Source organism: Megascapheus bottae, chromosome 4 (assembly GCF_031878675.1).
Source record: "Megascapheus bottae isolate mThoBot1 chromosome 4, mThoBot2.hap1, whole genome shotgun sequence".
NCBI lineage: Eukaryota > Metazoa > Chordata > Mammalia > Rodentia > Geomyidae > Megascapheus > Megascapheus bottae.
In genome coordinates this window covers 48,297,373-48,317,048 of record NC_143512.1, presented here as the reverse complement: position 1 = coordinate 48,317,048, position 19,676 = coordinate 48,297,373, and the positions used below count along the sequence as shown (strand labels likewise).

General features: G+C 45.6%; 1 protein-coding gene across 1 annotated transcript; it reads right to left on the bottom strand.

The window, feature by feature from the left end:
• Window positions 1-4,659: 4,659 nt before the first annotated feature.
• Window positions 4,660-15,253, bottom strand: F2rl1 (F2R like trypsin receptor 1). Its single transcript, XM_090331856.1, has 2 exons — window positions 15,010-15,253; window positions 4,660-6,070 (listed from the first exon to the last, which is right to left on the bottom strand). Exons 1-2 carry the CDS (start codon window positions 15,089-15,091, stop codon window positions 4,959-4,961), a joined length of 1,194 nt encoding a protein of 397 aa, XP_090187982.1. The 5' UTR covers window positions 15,092-15,253; the 3' UTR covers window positions 4,660-4,958.
• Between the last annotated feature and the right edge of the window lie 4,423 nt (window positions 15,254-19,676).

Below are 19,676 nucleotides of genomic sequence, written 5' to 3'. Positions count from 1 at the left end.
GATCTGTGTGACTACAAATATTTACACTGAAGTATAATGACCATCTCTGTAAAGTTCCAGGGCTTGAATGATGTAACAGAACTCAATCCTTACAGATTTGACTTCCCACCCACCTCCTGAGGAACTGGAGGTCAAAAGAGATTGGACACATGACTTTTAGTGATGGAGAATCAGGAAATCTCAGGTCAGGAAGACATACCAACCTGCCAGCAAAAGCCTGCATACCCAAGACAGCAATTACTTTTGATTCTGTAATATATTCCAGTGCCCTAGGCAACCTCCAAAGGGTTAAAGTTTCTAATACAAAGTTGTAATCCCTAAACTATGCATACTGATGAGATCGTAGCCCGAGGGCTTATGGAATCTTGATAACCAGTTAATAAATTACAAGTTAGAAACTCCTGCAATAAGCAGAAGTGACAAACCAAGGCAATTCCCAGAAGAACAGTTCCAGACAATCAACTTATCAGTGAATCTTGAACAAAAGTCTGCATTCACTTTCAGAAAAGGATTTAGGAAATGAACTAGTAGAGGGAAAATTAGCACAATTTCAAATATTTAGACTCAGATTCTTAAAATAAAAGTCAGACTAAGTGGCATAGAATAAAAGAGCAAAATCAACCAAATTCTGGTTCGAAGCCAGCCTGGGCAGGTAAGTCTATTGCTCTTATCTCTAATAAAACTCCAAAACAACAAACAAACAAACAAACAAAAAACAGTCAGTGGCCGGGCACTGTAATCTAACTACTCAGGAGGCTAAGATCTGGGGATCAAGGTTCAAAGCCAGACAGAGCACAAAAGGGACCTGAGCCTCTTATCTCCAGTTAACCTCTAGAAAACCAAAAGTGGGGCTCTGCTCAAGGTTAGGGCAATAGCCTTGAGCTCAAAAGCTCAGGGACAGAGCCCAGGCCAAGTTCAAGCCCCATGACCCACCAAAAAAAAAAAAAAAAAAAAAAAAAAAAAGTCAGTGGAGCTGTGACTCAAGTGGTAGAACACTAGCCTTGAAGAAAAAAGCTCAGGACAGCATCTAAGCCCTCAGTTCAAGCCCCAGTACAGGTGCATGCACCACACACACACACACACACACACACACACACACACACACACACAAAACAAACACGCGCAAAACAAACAAAAAATGCAAATCCGGCCCAGAGTTTGGCCTAGTGGTAGAATGCTTGCTTAGCATGCACAAAGACCTGGTTTCAATTCCTCAGTATCACATAGGTAGAAAAAAGCCACAAGTGGTGCTGTGGCTCAAGTAATAAAGCTTTAGCCTTGAGAAAATCCAAGGACAGTGCTCAGGCCCTGAGTACAAATCCCAGGACTGGTAAAAAAAAAAACAAAAAAACAAAAAAAAAACCAATCCTAGGTACTTATTACTCTGCTCAAGCCAGACCGTGTCTAATCGGTAGACCAGGTTTCCTAAATTACCTCTCAAAGCAAAAGAAAGTTATCTTAATTTTTTTTCTAACATAAAAAGCACATTAAATGAATTAAGCCAGACCCAAAGAAACATAAACTCCATGGTTTCCCTCATCTGTAACAATTAGTATATGCTTAGGATAGTCCTAGCAGAGGTTCCCAACAGACCCATAGCTAGGTACATGTGAGCATATACAATGATGTTAAGCAAAATGATCTCCAAGATGTGAAAGCAACAGGGTTATATTTTGGTTGCTGTTGTTTTGTTTTTCTATTCTTTTTAGTGTATTGTTTGCAGTTATTCCTTTTGTCTTTTTTTTTTTTTAATCTCCCCTGGTTTATTCCTGGTGTGGATACTGTTTCTGATTTCTGTACCCTTTGTCTTACACATGTTTATCTGATTTGGGGAAGGGCAGGGGAATAACAAAATAGTGAGACAAGGGTAAACCAATGCAACAGCGATACTCACTAGACTGGATCCCCACTAATTTCCAACTATGTTGGAAATGAACTCTACAGCTTGGAGTGGAAGTGAGCTGCGAGGGAGGGGGAAACACTTCAAAAAAGTATGTAACCATAATTCCTCTGTATATCACTTTGATAACAAAATTTAAGATTTTTTTTCCCAGCCAGGCGCCAGTGGCTCACCCCTGTAATCCTCGTTACTCAGGAGGCTGCGATCTGAGGATCACAGTTCAGTGCTGGCCTGAGCACTAAAGTCCAATGAGACTCTCATCTCCAATTAACCACTAGAAAGCTGGAAGTGGTGCTGTGGCTCAAGTCGTAGAGTGATAGCCTTGAGCTGAAGAGCTCAAGTTCAGAAATAGCATTCAGGCCTAGAGTTCAAGCCCCATGACTGACAAAAAAAAAAAAAATCAATACCAAATATATATATATATATTTTTGCCAGTCCTGGGCTTGAGCTCAGGGCTTGAGCACTGTCCTTGGACTTTCTCAAGGCCAGAGCTCTACCACTTGAGCCTCAGCACGACTTCCGGCTTTTTTCTATGTATGTGGTACCAAGGAATCGAACCTGGGTCTTCGTGCATGCTAGGCAAGCACTTTAACCACTAGGCCAAACTCCCAGCCCCACCAAATAATTCTTATGCATTTTTCAACCCCTTTTTTTTTTCGTTGCTGAAGCTCAACTTGGGGATTTATATAATATATATGCTAGGCAAGTACTCTGCTATTATGGTATTTTATTTGTGAGTGTATCAATATGCCCAGTTATTTTATCCTTTAACTTTGTGAAGATGACACTAATGATTCGTCAAGCTAAGAAGAATATTCTTTAAAGTTACAAAACTTTTTCAAGGGTAGGAAATGAAGGAATCAAAATTCAGCTCAGTTCAAGCTGTGCACTCTCAGCCACTCCACTGTGATTTTTTAGTGTTTTTTTTCATCCACATTAAAATAATGAGTCCTCACAAACATACCCTGTCCCCCAACCAGCGTGACAAAAGATCCATGAGTATTTCAGGAAATGGTGCAGTTACTATTGCAGTAGCAGTATACCCCAGGGAGAGCAACTCAGTAAAGTTTTCAAAATCTACACTAGGCATCAAAGCTAACCCCTGCCCCCCTCTGCCGGGACAGGCCTTGAACCTTGTGTATGCTGGCAACATGCTAAGTAAGCCACCCCTAGCCCTAACACGGAGATTTAGATTGTGAACTAGACATTCTACTTCCAGAAACTTTTCCTACAAAAATACTCTCAACATGTCTGTTTTGACAGGTAAAATGGCAGGTTGGGGATAGGGGGGAGGGCAACATCTTCAGGAGCTCTGAAGCAGAGAAATCACTACAAATACATTGTAATGTATCCCCAAAGACTACTCTGCATCCTTTTAAACTGGTTACGAGCTAGTGCCTCATACCTGCAATCTAACTACTCAGGATGCTGAGATGTGGAGAACAGTGGTTCTGGGCCAGCTTAAGCAAAACGTCTGCTAGACTCCATCTCTAATTGGGGGAATAGGGGAAGATGGATGGTCAGACAGATGGATGGACACGCTAGGGCTGGTGATGTGGCTCAAGTACTAGAGCACTCGCCTAGCAAGCTCCAGGCCCCAAATTCAAAACTAGCCTTAGTGCTAAAAAAAAAAAATTTTTTTAAGTGTGACCATTGTAGGATTTTCCCCCCTACTTTCTGCTTTGCACACAAACAAAATAGGCACTTTAGAAATAAGTTGTTTTAAAAAATCACGCATTATTTATACATCAATCATACAATAACTTTTTTAAAGTTACAAATACAACAGGCATACAAAAAGTCAGTTTGGATTCAACTCCCTTAAATGTGTTGCAAACTCTTCTACATTCCTAGTATTTTTCAAACAAGATGTGCCTCAAACACTATGAGGCACAAGTGAACAAAACTGACAATAAATATCTCAACAATATTTTAGAAAAAATACTAACTGGTAAAAGTTATTCTTAGTTACAAAACAGTCTATTTTTCTGACTGAAGTCAGTACCAAAAAATTATACAAAATTTGTCTTTACATGTTTAAGAGCCTTGAATTTTTCTTGAATACCAATAAACACAAAACTAAAAGGATTAATAAAGAAATAACTGACAAGCTTTATAAGTCAACAGGACATTTTCTCATCAGCTGAACATAAAGAGACACAAAACATTTTTGGCATATTTTCTTCTCAGAAATGATCATGGCACTTAGTAGAGTGGAAGTCCTGCTCAGAAAAGTAGTCCTCAAGCCGCTGTCGTAGGTCTGCTCCCAATTGAGCCGCATTACTGAAGCTAAGGAACCCACACATCCATCCATCCATCTTTCTTTCTTTCTTCCTTCCTTCCTTCCTTCCTTCCTTCCTTCCTTCCTTCCTTCCTTCCTTCCTTCCTAGGCACTGCCCTGAACTTTTGTCCCAATTCAAGGCTAGCTCTCTACCAAGTGAACCATAGCTCCACTTCCAACTTTTTTTTGCTGGGTGATTGAATAAAGAATGTCATAGACTTTCCTTCCCTGGGCTGGCTTTGAACTGCAATCCTCAGATCTCAGTTTCCTGAGAAACTAGGATTACAGGCGTCAGCCACCAATGCCTGGCAGAACCCACTCTTTTAATAAGATGATGCCAGTATGCAAAGCACTGAACAAGTTAACGCCATCACCCACCCAAGTTCACTGACTGGTTGGAAATGTGACTCCGGGCAGTTCATTAAGGAGAGTAACATATTCATCCTCCTCCGCTGTAAAATCAGTCAGATGCTCTCTCCCTAACATGGTCAGAGTGGACTTCAGATGCAGAAAATATAGTTTATGCTAGGAACTCAGTCTTCAAGTCAGTTGTGGCAAGTTTGGCAAGTCACCAGACCTGAAAAGTCTGCTTCTGTCAGATTACTTCTGACATCTGAGCAGCGGGATTTCTGACGCTGACAGCATGTGGGGACATCTCAGGGAAGTTTTGAGCAATCCTGTATACACAGAGACCGGCTTGGTTAGACAGCAATTGTCACCTCCCCTCATGAAGTGGACTTCACATCCAACCGTACAACTTCCATCTATGGAGAGAACTCAGTAGGAGGCTTTAACACTGGTGGAACTTGAAGAGTAAGAGCTGGATTTCCGGGAGAATTTCTTTGAGGTGAGGGATATTTGCATCCTCTTCACAGTGCGGACACTCCGACAGAGCAGCGCATTCTTTGCGTGATCCCTGAAATCTTTAGAAATAAAGTAATAGACAAAGGGGTCGATGCAGCTATTGAGGGTGGAGAGGCAGAGGGCTGTGATGTACAGGGCGTAGACGTGGCTCTGGCCTTGACTTTTAATCAGGAAATAATGTACCACGAGCAGGAGATTACTCGGGGTGAAACAGATCAAGTACATGGCCAGGACAATGATAATGAGCCTGATGGCCCTCTTCTTCTTCTTCTCTGAGTTATCATCCATGGCGGAAGATCGGAGCGTTCTGATCATAAGCACGTAGGCCGAAGCCGTGAGGAAGGCTGGGAACATGAAGGCTCCGATGGCCAGAGAGAGGAAGTAATTGAACATGTCCCCCACCAGCATCTCCTCAGGCAGCACATCGTGGCAGGTGGTGATATTGAGCGCGGGAATGTAGGCGGTCTGTTCCGTGAGGTACAAGGGGATGGTGACCAGCAGAATCAACAGCCAGATTCCCAGGGAGACACCAATGGCCACTGCAGCCCTCTTCCTGGAGTGACCCATGGGGTTCACAATGACCCAGTACCGCTGCACACTCAGGCAGGTGATGAAGAGAATGGAACAGTACATGTTGCCATAGAAAAAGGCGATGAGCACCTTACACAGAGCATCTCCATAGACCCAGTTGTTGCCGTGTATGTGGTAGGCGATCTTCAGGGGGAACCAGATGACAGAGAGGAGGTCGGCCAGGGCCAGGTTGGCCATGTAAATCACCGCGGGGTGCTTTTTCTTTGTTCGGAAAAGAAAAACCCACAAGGCCATGGCATTGCTGGGAAAACCGACCACAAAGACGATGGTGTAGACCACAGGAAGAAAGATGGTAGTCAGCTTCCCCGTGAGCACAGCTGTAGAAGATTCATCCACAGAAAGACTTGGCTCCTCTTGAGCTCCTTTCGCAGTGACCGGAGGGAGGCCATGGTTTTTCCCAATGAGACTTCTTCCTCGGGACGTGCGGTTGGTTCCTGTTAAAGAAAGGTAGGCAAGAGTTCTTACCAATACAGGCATTCTAGCAATAAGACTGCTGTGCTCAAATGAAAACAACTGAAGATGATGACAGAAGCACACACACCGCGGGAGCATTCCACAAAGTACTCTTTCTTCAGGCAATGGTGCTCTTTTAAGAGAGTGATATGGCTTCAGTGGATTGAACCCTGGGCAAAGCACTGTACCGCTAACCTACATCCAGGTGCCAGAGGTGTTATTCAGGTGACTGAGACTTATAGGATACAAGTTCAAAGCCAGCCCTGGCAGGAAAACCCCCCTCCAGATTCTATCTCCAATTAACCAGCAAAAGCTAGATACTGTCAGCCCTAGAATCCTAGCCACTCAAGAGGCTGAGTAGCCTGACTGCTTAGGCTGAACCACTAGGCAGGAAAATCTGTGAGACTCTTGTCTCCAATTAGCCACCAGAGAACCAGAAGTGGCACTGTGGCTAAAAGTGGTGAAGCACTAGCCTTGAGCCAAAAAAAGCTCAAAGACAGTGCCCTGAGTTTGAGCCCCATGACCAACAACAACGACAAAAAATCTAGACTGGAGGTGTAGCTCAAATGACAGAGCATCAGCTGTGATTGAAAGCCACTAAAAGTAAGCCTATCTGCACTACTATTCTTGTATTCTAACACTCAATAGTGCCTTGATGGGTCAACTACTGGAAACTAATTTAGGGTCATGCAGTAACTGTTTTTTAAATGTTCTAGAAGGATAGAAGAATGAAAGACACCAGCTTCCTCATTTCTTGTTTAATAATAGCCTTCAATCCTATGGTAGCCCCAAGCCAGGATTCCACCTGGCTGTCAGCCATGCCACAACCCAGAGCTCAGCACCACAAGATCCCAGAGCTACAGGGACCTACCCTCACTACCCACAAGGATGCCTCAACCAGAGACAGGGACTCTCTGCTTCATGGCTTCCTGGAGTCCTTCTCATGGAGACCTGAAGCCAGGCAGGACTTCCAACGTCAAAGTTACTGGCCAGGCAAGTGTGGACAGAGGACAAATTTGTATTCTGACTTTGAAGCAGGTTACACAACAGGTTTCAACAACTTTTCCTGCTTCCCTGCTATTGAGTCTGGTATTAACAACTACTAACAGCCAGGAGCAGGTGGCTCACACTTATAATCCTCACTGCTCAGGAGGCTGCGATCTGAGTATGGTGGTTCGAAGCCAGCCCAGACAGAAAAGTCCCCATGAGACCCTTATCTCCAATTAACCACTCACAAACTGGGAGTGAGGCTGTGGCTTAAAATAGCATTGAGTAGAAGAGTTCAGGGACAGCACTCAGACCCTGAGTTCAAGCCTCACAACTCACCAAAACCAAAACAAAACTATAAACAAAACTGGTGGCATTCATCTGCAATCTCCATTACTTGGAAGGCTCAGGCAGGTGGATTGTTTGAGCCCAGGAACTCCCCTGCCTGAATAACATAGTGCAACCTTATCAATAGAAAACAAACGAATAGCATATCCCTCTTACAGCCTGCCCCAACCACATGCTCAGGGACCTGCAGGAGGAAGTGAAGACACGGAAGGACCTTACTTTAATGAGAAGAAACAGTCTGCCTTCAGCACACAGGGATATCTGTACCATACCAGTAAAGACACTGTTCTTGAGTTACCTCTAGGCTCAGCCAGCACTCTGTCCTCTCATGGAATCTGTGATCCCGCTCAGCAGCACTGACTATGCCCTCTTAAGGCTTCCCTAGATAAGACAGTGATGGACCAAATGCAGCATGGGAGGATATACACACCTTGTTTTCCACATAATGATGAGGTTTGAAAGGTGGTTTTTAAAAGAGGATTTGTGAACATTAGCTTATTTCAAAGACCAGTCTTTGCAGATATCATTAAGAGATCTCAAAACAATTACCAGGATTACCCAGGTAGGTGCTCAATCCAATGACAAGAAAAAAGGCGAGAGCTAGGCATTGGTGCCTCACACCTATAAGTCTAGCTACTCAGGAGGCTAAGATCTGAGGATCAGAGTTTAAAGCCAACCAGGGCAAGAATGTCCATGAGACTCTTAGCTCCAATAAAACTACTCCGAAACATCAGGAATGGTGCTGTGGCTCAAGTGATAAAGCACTAAGCCTTAAGCAAAAGGAAGCTCAGGGCCTGGCACTGGTGGATTACTCCTGCAATTCTACCTATTCTTCAAGAGGCTGAGATCTACAGATAGCAATTCAAAACCAGCTAGGGCAGGAAAATCTATGAGTCTCTTATCTCCAATTAACCACTAGAAAACCAGAACTGGAGTTGTGAGTACTAGCCTTGAGCAAAAAACCTCATGGCAGTGAGGAGGCCTGAATTCAAGTGTCATGACCAGCAAAGAAGAAGGGGGGGAAGGGGAGGAGAAGGAAGGAGAGGGAGAGGGAGAGGGGGAGGAGGGGGAGGAGGGGGAGGAGGGGGAGGAGGGGGAGGAGGAGGAGGAGGAGGAGGAAGAGGAAGCAGCAGCAGCAGCAGCAGCAGCAGAAAGCAGCAACAGCAGCTGCTCAGGAACAGTGCCTGGCTATCAGTTCAAGCCTCGGGACTGGGACAAAGAAAAGAGAGAGGAAGAAAAACTAAACTTACTCTCCTCAAAACAAACCTGAATGGCTTGTCAAGAATACCATGCTTTCAAGAGCATGCATAAATAAACATAAAAATACTATAGGGGGCTGGGAGTGTGGCCTAGTGGTAGAATGCACAAAGCCCTGGGTTTGATTCCTTGGTACCACATACTCATAAAAAGCTGGAAGTGGTACTGTGGCTCAAGTGGCAGGGTGTTAGCCTTGAGCAAAAAGTGTCCAAGGACAGTGCCCAGGCCCTGAGTTCAAGCCCCAGGACTAGGAGGAAAAAAAAAAGATACTATGGGAAAGTTCCCAGGCCCATCTCAGCACAGTATACACCGATCTGGCTTTGTTTGTGTTCTACGCCACTCATCAAAACTCACAGACCTTAACTAGAAAACTACTGTGTCTCTGCTTCAAGCATTTTTGCTTCACAAGGCTGGGCAGACATGAATACACATAGAGGTTTAAACACATATGAAGCAATCAGAGTATCCCAATTTCCGAGGCTGGGATCAACAGTGCTTGCTAGGTAGGCAATAATACACAGCAGAGATGCACAAGTCAGAATCCATTTCTAACCTACCGTAACCCAACCCAGAAGAACACACAAAATACTGGCCAAGACATCTGGATTTGGAAGGATAGCCATGATACACTGATAACTGAAAAAAGAGACTAGACAGATAGAAATCTAATAAGATTATTGAGCTGGGTGCTGGTATCGCATGCTTGTAATCCTAGCTACTCAGGAGGCTGAGATCTGAGGATAAAGGTTCAAATCCAGCCAGGGCAAGAAATTCTATGAGAGTCTTTTCAATTAACTACTAGAAAACTGGAAGTGGTACTGTGGCTCAAAGTAGTAAAGCACTAGCCTTGTGCTGAAGAGCACCTAAACCCAGAATTCAAGCCCCACAGCTGGAAAAAAGAAAGTTTACAGTGGCCACCTCTTTGAAAAATCTGAAGCCTGGAGGAATAATTATCAAACTATAATAAAATTTATATAACGATAGAGAGATAGGTATATGCGATTGATATCTCTATATAGAGAGGGGGAAAGAGATATAGCTATGAGGGAATAAGGGAGAGCAATAGGGGGCAAGGTTGCAGGTGAGGAAATGTCATAATAAGCCCTGTCCCCCCACTACACACACAACTAATGTTTGCTAAAAATAAATAAATAAATAAATAACAACAGCAAAAGAAAAAGCTGTCTCTGAAGTACAACAACTGAAGAGGACAGAACTTCACTTCTTACCTTGTTAGAAAGTTTTTGTAAGCTAGTATAATCTTTACAGAGCGTAACTTGCCAAAAATGTATCAAAATTCAAAATAGAATTGCCTCATAAGGGTCGGGAGTTTGGCCTAGCGGTAGAGTGCTTGCCTAGCATGCACGAAGACCAGGGTTCGATTCCTCAGTACCATATACATAGAAAAGGCCAGAACTGGTTCTGTGGCTCAAGTGGTAGAACACTAACCTTGAGGAAAGCCCAAGGACAGTGCTCAGGCCCTGAGTTCAGTCCCCAGGACTGGCAAAAGAAAAAAAAAAAAAGAATTGCCTCATAATTCAGCAATTATAGAAATGTATTCCATATACCCTAGCCAAACTGAAGAAATCTAAATTACTTTTTGTACAAGAATATTCACTTGGACCACTGTTTGTCATAAAACAAAAGAGTTAATGTCAAAAGCTGGAACTAGGGGCCGGGAGTTTGGCCTAGTGGTTAAAGTGCTTGCCTAGCATGCGCGAAGACCTAGGTTCGATTCCTCGGTACCACATATATAGAAAAAGCCGGAAGTGGTGCTGAGGCTCAAGTGGTAGAGTTCTAGCCTTGAGAAAGTCCAAGGACAGTGCTCAGGCCCTGAGCTCAAGTCCAGGACTGGCAAAAAAAAAAAAAAAGCTGGAACTACACGCCAGGTGTCAGTGGCTCACTACTGCCTATAATTCCAGCTACTCAGAAGGCCAAGCAGAAGGCCAATTAACTACTAAAAAGCTGGAAATGGAGCTGAGCTGTGACTCCAAGTGGTACAGCACTAGCCTTAAGCAGAGAAGCTCAGGGCCCAGGGCCTCACTTCAAACCCAAACTACTAAACTTGATGATGGTAGCTCACATTGGTAATCCTACCCACTGAGGATCACAGATCAGAGCCAGCATGGACAGAAAACTCCAAGAGACTCTTACCTCCAATTAACCAGCAAAAAGCCAGAAGTAGAGGTATGGCTCAAGTGGTAGAACACCAGCTTTGAATATAAAAACCAAGCAAGTTTGAGATGCTAAATTCAAGTTCCAGTGCTGGTACCATCAGTAAATACTTCAATACCATGACACATTCGAAGTTTTCCTGTAAAAGCACAGACAGATTCTCTATGCTGCCATGAATAGATTCATTAGATAAAAACAAAGTGAGGGGACAGTATTCCAGCCCTGCTGAATTCTAGCCGAGAGTGAGCCCACTATCTCCCCATCGAGCTAAGGAGGAAAAGTACTTCGTGTTAACTCTCTCCTAATCCTCTCTTCCCTACCATCCCCTAGCCCTAAATGTTCTTTTTCCACCCAATCCCTTGGGAGTCACAGGCTGAAAAATCAACAGTCTCAATTGCTGAGGCGCCCTCCCTAGCCAGTCCTTCTAGTAAATTTCTTACGCATTCTTTCAAGATAAATGGTTGCTCAGCTAATAAAACCATAACAAAGTCAAACAGTCTTCATGAGACATCACTGAGCAGTTAATCAGTAACACCAGGCAAGCAAAGGAGACTGTGTGGCGATGCAGTCCTCTCTCCATGTTCACACACCTCTCCCTCTTCCATATCCCATGTATCAATCAGCAGAAGACTAATCTTAAAATACATCCTCCTACAACACATTTCAAACTTACAATCTTCCTATTTCTTCAGTTTCTCAAGTGGTAAAAACAATGTCAGGCACTGTTTTTAAAGTCACTAAAAAATATTTCATGAACTGGGAACCAGTGGCTCATACCTGTAATTCTAGCTATTCAGGAGGCTGAGATCTGAAGATCACAGTTCCAAGCCAGCCCAGGGAAGAAAGTCTGTGAGACTCTTATTGGGAGCTAAGTACCCCTTACTCCCAAATCCATAAGGTGGATCTGTGTCTCAAGTGGCACTAACCTTAAGAAATAAAGCTCAGGGACCATACCCAGGCCCTGAGTTTAAGTGTCAGGACCAGCCTACACATACATTGTTGTGCCAAGGTTGTCCCATGTTCTGGGAATGACCCCCTCCCCCCCTTGCTCAGGGCCCATGTACTTGAACCCCAGGTGGCAACAGCTTGATGCTCAGTGGTTAGACACCTGAGCTCTGATTAATCTTAAAGCGACCAGTGGTTTGAGTTACCAAACAGCCAATCAGGTGATTTTAACTATGGAATTTCCCTATAAAAGCTGTGTAAAATCCTTGTTCAGGACCTCTTAGCGTTGCCGGCTACAGGTAAGCGGAGGTCCGAGTTTGAACTCGTAATAAACGATCCTTGTTTTTTAGCTTTGACTGTGGCCTCTGGTGGTCTTTTGGGGGTTCTAGGAATTCAGGTACAACACATAAAATGTTTTGGGTATATTGTTTTGGGTTATTGAACATCTTGTAAAATCTCACATTTACACAAAAAGATTTTCTGATATTTTATCCATGGGTCTATGAATCATGGGAAAGGATTTAACCCAAAATGTTAGCAGTAGTTACCTTTGGAGACTGAGGTTTGGGAGTGATTTGACTAAATTTTTCTCAGTAATTATCACATACTACTTTTTGTCAGTCATAGGCCTTGAATTCAGGGCGTGGGCACTGTCCCTGAGCTCTTTTTGCTCAAGGCTAGCATTCCACCACTTTCAGCCACAGGGCCACTTCTGGTTTTCTGGTGGTTAACTGGAAATAAGAATCTCATTAATTTGCTGGTGGCTCCCGCCTGTAATCCTAGCTATTCAGGAGTCTGAGATCTGAGTCAAGTTCAAAGCCAGCTTTTTTTTGAAAAAAAAAAAAAAAAAGAAGAAATTCACTTTCCTGTCTGGGCTGTCATCAAACCACCATTTTCATGTCTCAGCTTCCTGAGTAGTTAGGATCACCCACATTAGCCACCAAAACACCAAACTACTACTTCTGCAATTTAAAAGCAAAGAGAACAGAAATTTCAGTCTCTTAAGAAAGGGAATAGACTGATTGTTATAGGGGACTGCCCTCCCTAGCCTTTTCACTGTGAGAAACTGATTTCAATGGTACATTGCCTTTGTACAGCTCTCTGGATACTTCTCTGCATCTCAAGTCTTCATTAGCTATTTACCAAGGTTCTACCAAGGTTCTTGGGATAAGGAATAAGGAGACCCCTAGAAATGGCCTTTAAGGTTATAGGACAGTCTGGACCCCTGTCACCCCATTCTCCACTCTAAGACTTTATGACCAGTGAGGAGACAGAAGGAAGATGTTTTACACAAATCTTATCTATTACTACTGCATGAGAGGGAAGAAGAGGGGAGTAAAAAATGTTTTCCTGGCACAACTCTGGGCCTGGGCTCTGTCCCTGAGCTCTTCAGCTCAAGGTTACCTCCCTACCACTTGAGCCACAGTGCCACTTCTGGTTTTCTGGTGGTTAACTGGAGATAAGAGTCTCGTGGTCTTTAGTGCCTGGGCTGGCTTTGAACCCTGATCCTCAGATCTCAGCCTCCAGTGCCTGGCTCTGACATCTTTTTATATTGTTAAGTTCACTTCACACTGGGATCTCTCTTCCCCAAGCTCTTCACTTTTTAAACAAGAGTAAGCTAAAGGTTCCAGGGGTGCTTCCTATATGAGCTGTCTGAATCATAAAGTCTTGAGTCATCTACTCCTACACTGAAATTTGCACATAACCTTTGCTACTGAGTACTTTCTTGTCTGGCAATACTGGGATTTGAACTCAAGGCTACAAAAGCTACTACTTGAGGCTCCCAGACCTTTTAGCTTGGAAACATCATCTTCCTAGTCTCTGCCTCTTGATTAGCTGAGATTACATGCTTGCACCAAGAGCCCGTACTTCCACGTTTTAAGCTTCTCACTTTAAAAGACATGGGCAGGGTGAACAAATGCAGCAGTAGCACTAGGTAGACACTATGTTGAAAATGAACTACACAGCTTGTGAGCTAGGACTGAAGGGAAAACCTGGGAGAGAGTGAGGAGGAGGAAAGCCGTAACACTGTCCAAAAAGAAACGTACTCATTCTCTGACTTATGTAACTGCGACCCCTTTATACACTATCTTTATAATAACACTAATTTTAAATTAAAAAGACAAGACATAGGTAACAAGGGTTGTTGGGCTCAGTACTTCCTGGAAATAAATGCTTTCCTTGTGATACTGACCTATAAAAATGTATACCAATGATAATCATCTGAAGCGGGCGTGGGTCCATTTTTGAAACTCCAGACGTTTTAATACGCATTTTTAGTCTGATTTTACCAATGTATTCCTTTTGTTTTCACAACGTCCTTCTGAAAAGGACAAAAGCAACTGCCTTTTACAGCAGATAGGCAAATTTTCGCCAGGAAACGTAAAAGCCTCCTTTTTAACGCTAGCCAGACGGCCCCCCACCCCGGCGCCCTTGACATCGCGGCCGATTAAAATCAGGACGCCCGCCGGCCTCTGCCAGCCCAGCCCGGGGAGAAACTGACCCGCAGGCGCGTCGGTTGGAGCGGGTCCGCCCCGCCCCGGCCCGGCCCGGCCCGGCCCGGCCCGGCGCAGTCGGCACCTGAGCACCGCCCTGGCCGCACCCCGGCGGCTCCGTTCCCGGGCCCGGCATCTTCCCGTCCTCCAGACCCGGGCGGCCGCCGCTGTGCGCCGCTCCGAGTGGCACGGAAGGCCACCTGGTCGGATACAAGGCGCCCCCCAGTAAATGTCACCCACTCCCCTGCTGCTGCCCTAACCACCCACCATCCAGGGGCCCCCAGGAGCAGCCCGGAGGGATCCGCCAGGCAGAGAGAAAATCTACTTAATGACCTAGTGTTTTCAAACACAGCCAACCCGGGGGAGGAGAAGCCCAGTCAGTCCTCGGGGTACCCTAGACGAGGCCCTCCGGACCCCTCAGCTTCCCCTCGCCGACAGGCGGGAGCTGGGAGAGTCCCGACCGGCAAACGCTAAATGCTAATGGGGGCTGAAGGCTCCGGGGCACATCTGTCTCAGCCGGGCTCCGCCGACTCCGGCCACCGACGGCCCGGGGTGTAGGAGTCTCCCCGCAAGTCAGAGTCTGCTGGACGCATCCAGGCGATGGTAATGGCCGAAGAACACCCACAGTGTGCGGGTCCCGCAGCCACCACCAGCAAAGCGCCCTGGCCCCCGGGTCCCAAGCCCCGGCCACCTTCCCTGACCCCGCTCCTCACCGTCCCGGGTGAGGCTGCCGGAGGCAGAGGCCGCCAGCAGGAGGGCGCACCCCAGCAGCCACACCACGCTCCGACTTCGCATCCTTCCTTCCAGCCGGCCCGGCGCCGGGCAGGGAGTTCGCCGCCACCAATTCGAAACGCAGAGCCCCACTCGTGACACTCTAACCGGCCGTCTTCGCGTCGGCTCCAATCCGAGCCTCCACGCTCACTTTCCCAGGGTGGGATCTGTTCCACTGAAACCCGAGCCCCTGGACGCACCTGCTGGAGGCCCCGCCCAGAGACCGGAACACCCGGCTCGGCCCCGCCCCTTCAGAGTGGCCCCGCCCCCTCAGAGCTCCCAGGGGACAGGCCACGCCCCCCGCTGGACTTCCGGAACCCAAGCCCCGCCCCCGGCCACCTGTCCTCGAGCTCCCCCCCGAACCCCCCCATCGCCCAGTCCCGCCCGCTCCTAATATGGAAGAATGGGTCCAGCTGGGGAGTTCCGGGCCGCAGGCGGGCTGGGTGGAGCGGGTGAGGTGGTTGCATTGGAATGCAAATAACAACAAGGGTGAGAAGGTTCTTCCTGGCTGGGATGGAAGCTAGATCTACCTTTAGCCTCTAATTACCTCTGGGAAACCCGTGTCCACGATCTTTCCGCCTCCTCTGACCGTTGGAGCCTAGATCGGAGCTCTCCGAAGTCGGACGGACGCTGTCAGAACTTGAGGTTCTGATCTGGGGAAGCTGGGCTGCCTGCTGGGAGCGTCCGCAGAGGAGGTGGGAAAGGGATTGTCTCCCTTTGCGGCCCTGTTTGCTCTTCTGTGTGCTGGAGTGTGAGAAAATGCAAGGCTCTAGTACTTCAAGTGCCAAGGCTACAGAAACTCTCTCGTAATCCCCACAACTCAGGAATTACTACTTATCTTTCCTATATTGAACATCAGGAAACTGAGCTTAGAAAGGTTAGGTTTGTTATCCAGTTACATACATCATTAAAAGTTTGTAAATCTCCACACACTTAAACCCAAGCATCACTACTCCGTGCATGCTTTCACCAAGGCCTCTTCTGCAATGACTTTTTTTTTGCCAATCCTGGGGCTTGAACTCAGGGTCTGAGCCTGGTCCCTCAGCTTCTTTTGTTCAAGGCTAGCGCTACATCACTTGAGCCACAGAGCCACTTCTGCCTTTTTTTCCCCTGTGTATGTGGTACTGAGGAATCAAACCTCAGGTTTCATGCATGCTAGGCAAGCGCTCTACCACTAGGCCACGCTCCCAGCCCTATAACTATTTTTTTTCTTTTGCCAGTCCTGGGGCTTGAACTCAGGGCCTGAACATTGTCCTTGAGCTTTCCTTAAGGCTAGCACTCTACCACTTGAGCCACAGCTTCACTTCCAGGTTTTTCTATGTATGTGGGTATGTGGTACCAAGAAATTGAACCCCGGTCTTCATGCATGCTAAGCAAGCACTCTGCCACTAGATCAAACTCTGCCCCCCCCCCCTTTTTTAAAGAGTAACTGTCTTGCTGGGTGCCAATGGCTCACTCCTGTAATTCTAGCTACTCAGGAAGCTGAGATCTAAATATTGCAGTTCAAAGGCAGCTGTGAGACTATTATTTCCAATTAACTACCAAAAAGCCAAAAGTGGAGCTGTGGTTCAGGTGGTAGAGCATTAGCTTTGAGATGAAAAAGCTCAGAGACAACATCCAGACTCTGAATTCATGCCAAGGACCAGCACAAAATAAGTAAATAAGAGCCTGGCCCAGTGGTAGATACCTTAAATCTCAGCACTTAGAGACAGAGGAAGATTGAAGGTTTGAAGTCAGAGACTTCAAAATTAAAGAGAAAATAAAAGGGGGAAAAAAAACATTAAGTTTACCATTGACTCATTTAAACAGCTGTTCTGGAAGAAAAGAAGCCTCTAGAAGGATTTATATGCAGAAGAAGTTCAGACATATATATATATATATATATATATATATATTTTTTTTTTTTTTTTTTTGCCTGTCCTGGGCTTGAGCTCAGGGCCTAAGCACTGTCCTTGGGCTTTCTCAAGGCTAGAGCTCCACCACTTGAGCCTCAGCACCACTTCCAGCTTTTTTTTTCTATGTATATGGTACCAAGGAATTAAATCCAGGTCTTTGTGCATGCTAGGCAGGCACTCTGCCACTAGGCCAAACTCCCGGCCCAGATTCAGACATATTTTGAGTAACTCCAGGGAGCAAAAGAAGGGAGAGCAATGGAAGGAGCCTAATTTCAGCTCAGATGGAAGGAGCTGGTCCCAGGGCTGGAACTACCTCCAAAGTGAGGGGCCATATCACTGCCAGGCTTACAGCTAAAGATCAGGACATCCAGCCTGTTGCAGGGGGTTGTGCCCCACGTTCAGAGGTCAGACGGATCCCAACAGCCTCTTGAGGAGCTTGAACCCTGACGATCAGAAATTTGCCATTGAGGGTCAAACTTCGGTGATCAGTTGCCAATAACAGAAATGAATATTTGAACAACCATAGCCACATAACCAAATTTAAAATTCGACCCCAAATTTCTCCACTCAATCTCTACTCAGCTACTCAGCATCTCTGGTTAGTTACGTCTATAAGCCTATCAAACATAAGTCCCAAACGAAATTCCCCCAAACCTCCCATTTCTCTTGATTGTCTTCCTTTCCATCCATCAAAGTGTGCAAAGCAGGAAACATGGCATTGTTCCTGATTACCTTATGTTCCATATCTGATATCTCAGCAAATCTACCTTAAAATTATATCCAAAGTACCATTCTTGCCCAGGTTATCATTACCTTTTGTGTACATTATTTTAATAACCTGCTAACTTGGCTTCTTCCTTTTTCATTAACCTCCTCACCTGTCTCACAAGTAAGCCTGTTGGACTGTCCATCAGGTCAGTTTTTTCCTTACTTGAAATTTGAAAGGTTTCTCACCTCCCTCTAGTAAAACCCAGATCTACCCCAGGTATTGCAGGGTGTCCTTCCTTCACCCCCAATCTCCTTCACCTCATCTATTATTTCTCTCCTGTTCAGCTTTGGTCATGTATACCCCTGCTATTCCTTTGTATTGCTTATCCCTTGTTTACATTTCTTTTCTTTCAAATATATCTGAGCTCTAGTCCCAGATGAGTTGGGTTTTCTTTCATTTAGAAGTCATCAGAGTTGGGGGAAAACCAAGATGGGTGGGGGGTGTGGGGGGGGGGAGGGAAATGGGTACCAAGACATGTGAAAGGGTATCAATGTATGTGAATTAATGCACCTTCTATCTGGCAAATATCATGTAACCCTTTTACTAATTACAGTAAAAAAAAATTTAAAAAAAAAAGAAGTCATCAGAGTTTAGAAATGTTGCTTCCTTCACATAGTATCTTCTTAACTCAGCCACAATGTCTCTGAGAGTTCTGGATGACAGACAAATAAATGGTGGCCTCTCATCTGTCAAAAAGCTTTCTGGACCTACAGACATAAACTGTAATGATAATCATTTCAGGCACTAATCACCTAGGCTGTAGCCTTTGTTTTTTAATTTTAGATTTCTTTTTTTTTTTTTTTTTTTTTTTGCCAGTCCTGGGCTTGAGCTCAGGGCCTGAGCACTGTCCTTGGACCCTCTCAAGGCTAGAGCTCTACCACTTGAGCCTCAGCACCACTTCCGGCTTTTTCCTATGTATGTGGTACCGTGGAATCGAACCTGGGTCTTCGTGCATGCTAGGCAAGCACTTTAACCACTAGGCCAAACTCCAGGCCAATTTTAGATTTCTTTTGTCTGCAATTTGAATAAAATTGTGTGTGTGTGTGTGTGTGTGTGTGTGCGTGTGTGTGTGTGCGCACACGCGCGTGCATTTCAGGTACTAGAGTTTGAACTCGGGGCTTTGCCCTTGCCAGGCAGTCTGCTGCTTGAGCCATATTCCCAGGACTTTAGCTGGGTGATGTGTCATAGAAACAGGTAGAAACAAGAGTTACTCATTACACTATGAGGGATGCCAGTATAAAAATCAATCTCACCTTTGGGGGGAAAAATGCTCACGGCATGGAGAGCGGAGATGGCATCCTCACCTGGTGAAGTGTCAGGTGACATCAGCATTAGGGATCACTTAATGAATTAAGTACATAGTGGGTGAGGTTCAGAGGGCAGTTGTGGGGCCACCTGCTAATTACAGAGATGGGACAGCTGATTGGCAGAAGCTGAGATGCTTCCCTAGATAGAAGTGGGGGTAGGAAGGATGCCTCCTTGCACCCATTTTCCTCACCCCACTATTGCTATCCACAGCTTCTCCCTGACTGTTCTAGTCCAAAGAAGCCACGTGCTCATCTGAGATAAGAAGGTTGAGCCACTAAGGGCTCCACACTGTACTCAGGATTAAAATTCAAGGACTTTTTTTTATGGGAGACTCATGACCTTCCAATAAGACCTTCTGGAGCATCCGGTGCCCAGTAGGGATGATGGGTGATGCCAAGCATGGGCTCTGCCACTGGGTTCAGCTCCCAAAGCTCTCAGTGAGGAGGATGTGGTGACACCACACCTGCTCTAGTGACGCCACCGCTTCTTTTCTTTTTTCTTTTTTTTGCCAATCCTGGGGCTTGTACTCAAGGCCTGGGCACTGTTCTTGGGCTTTCTCAAGGCTAGCACTCTGCCATTTGAGCCACAGCACCACTTCCAGCTTTGTCTATATATGTGGTACCGAGGAATTGGACCT

Bases quoted from the DNA above. Each gene is read 5' to 3' on its own strand.
- F2rl1 (XM_090331856.1), bottom strand. From the start codon at position 15,091: ATGCGAAGTCGGAGCGTGGTGTGGCTGCTGGGGTGCGCCCTCCTGCTG. The intron at 6,071-15,009 runs GTGAGGAGCGGG...TTTCTTTAACAG, and splicing joins CGGCAGCCTCACCCGGGACG to GAACCAACCGCACGTCCCGA.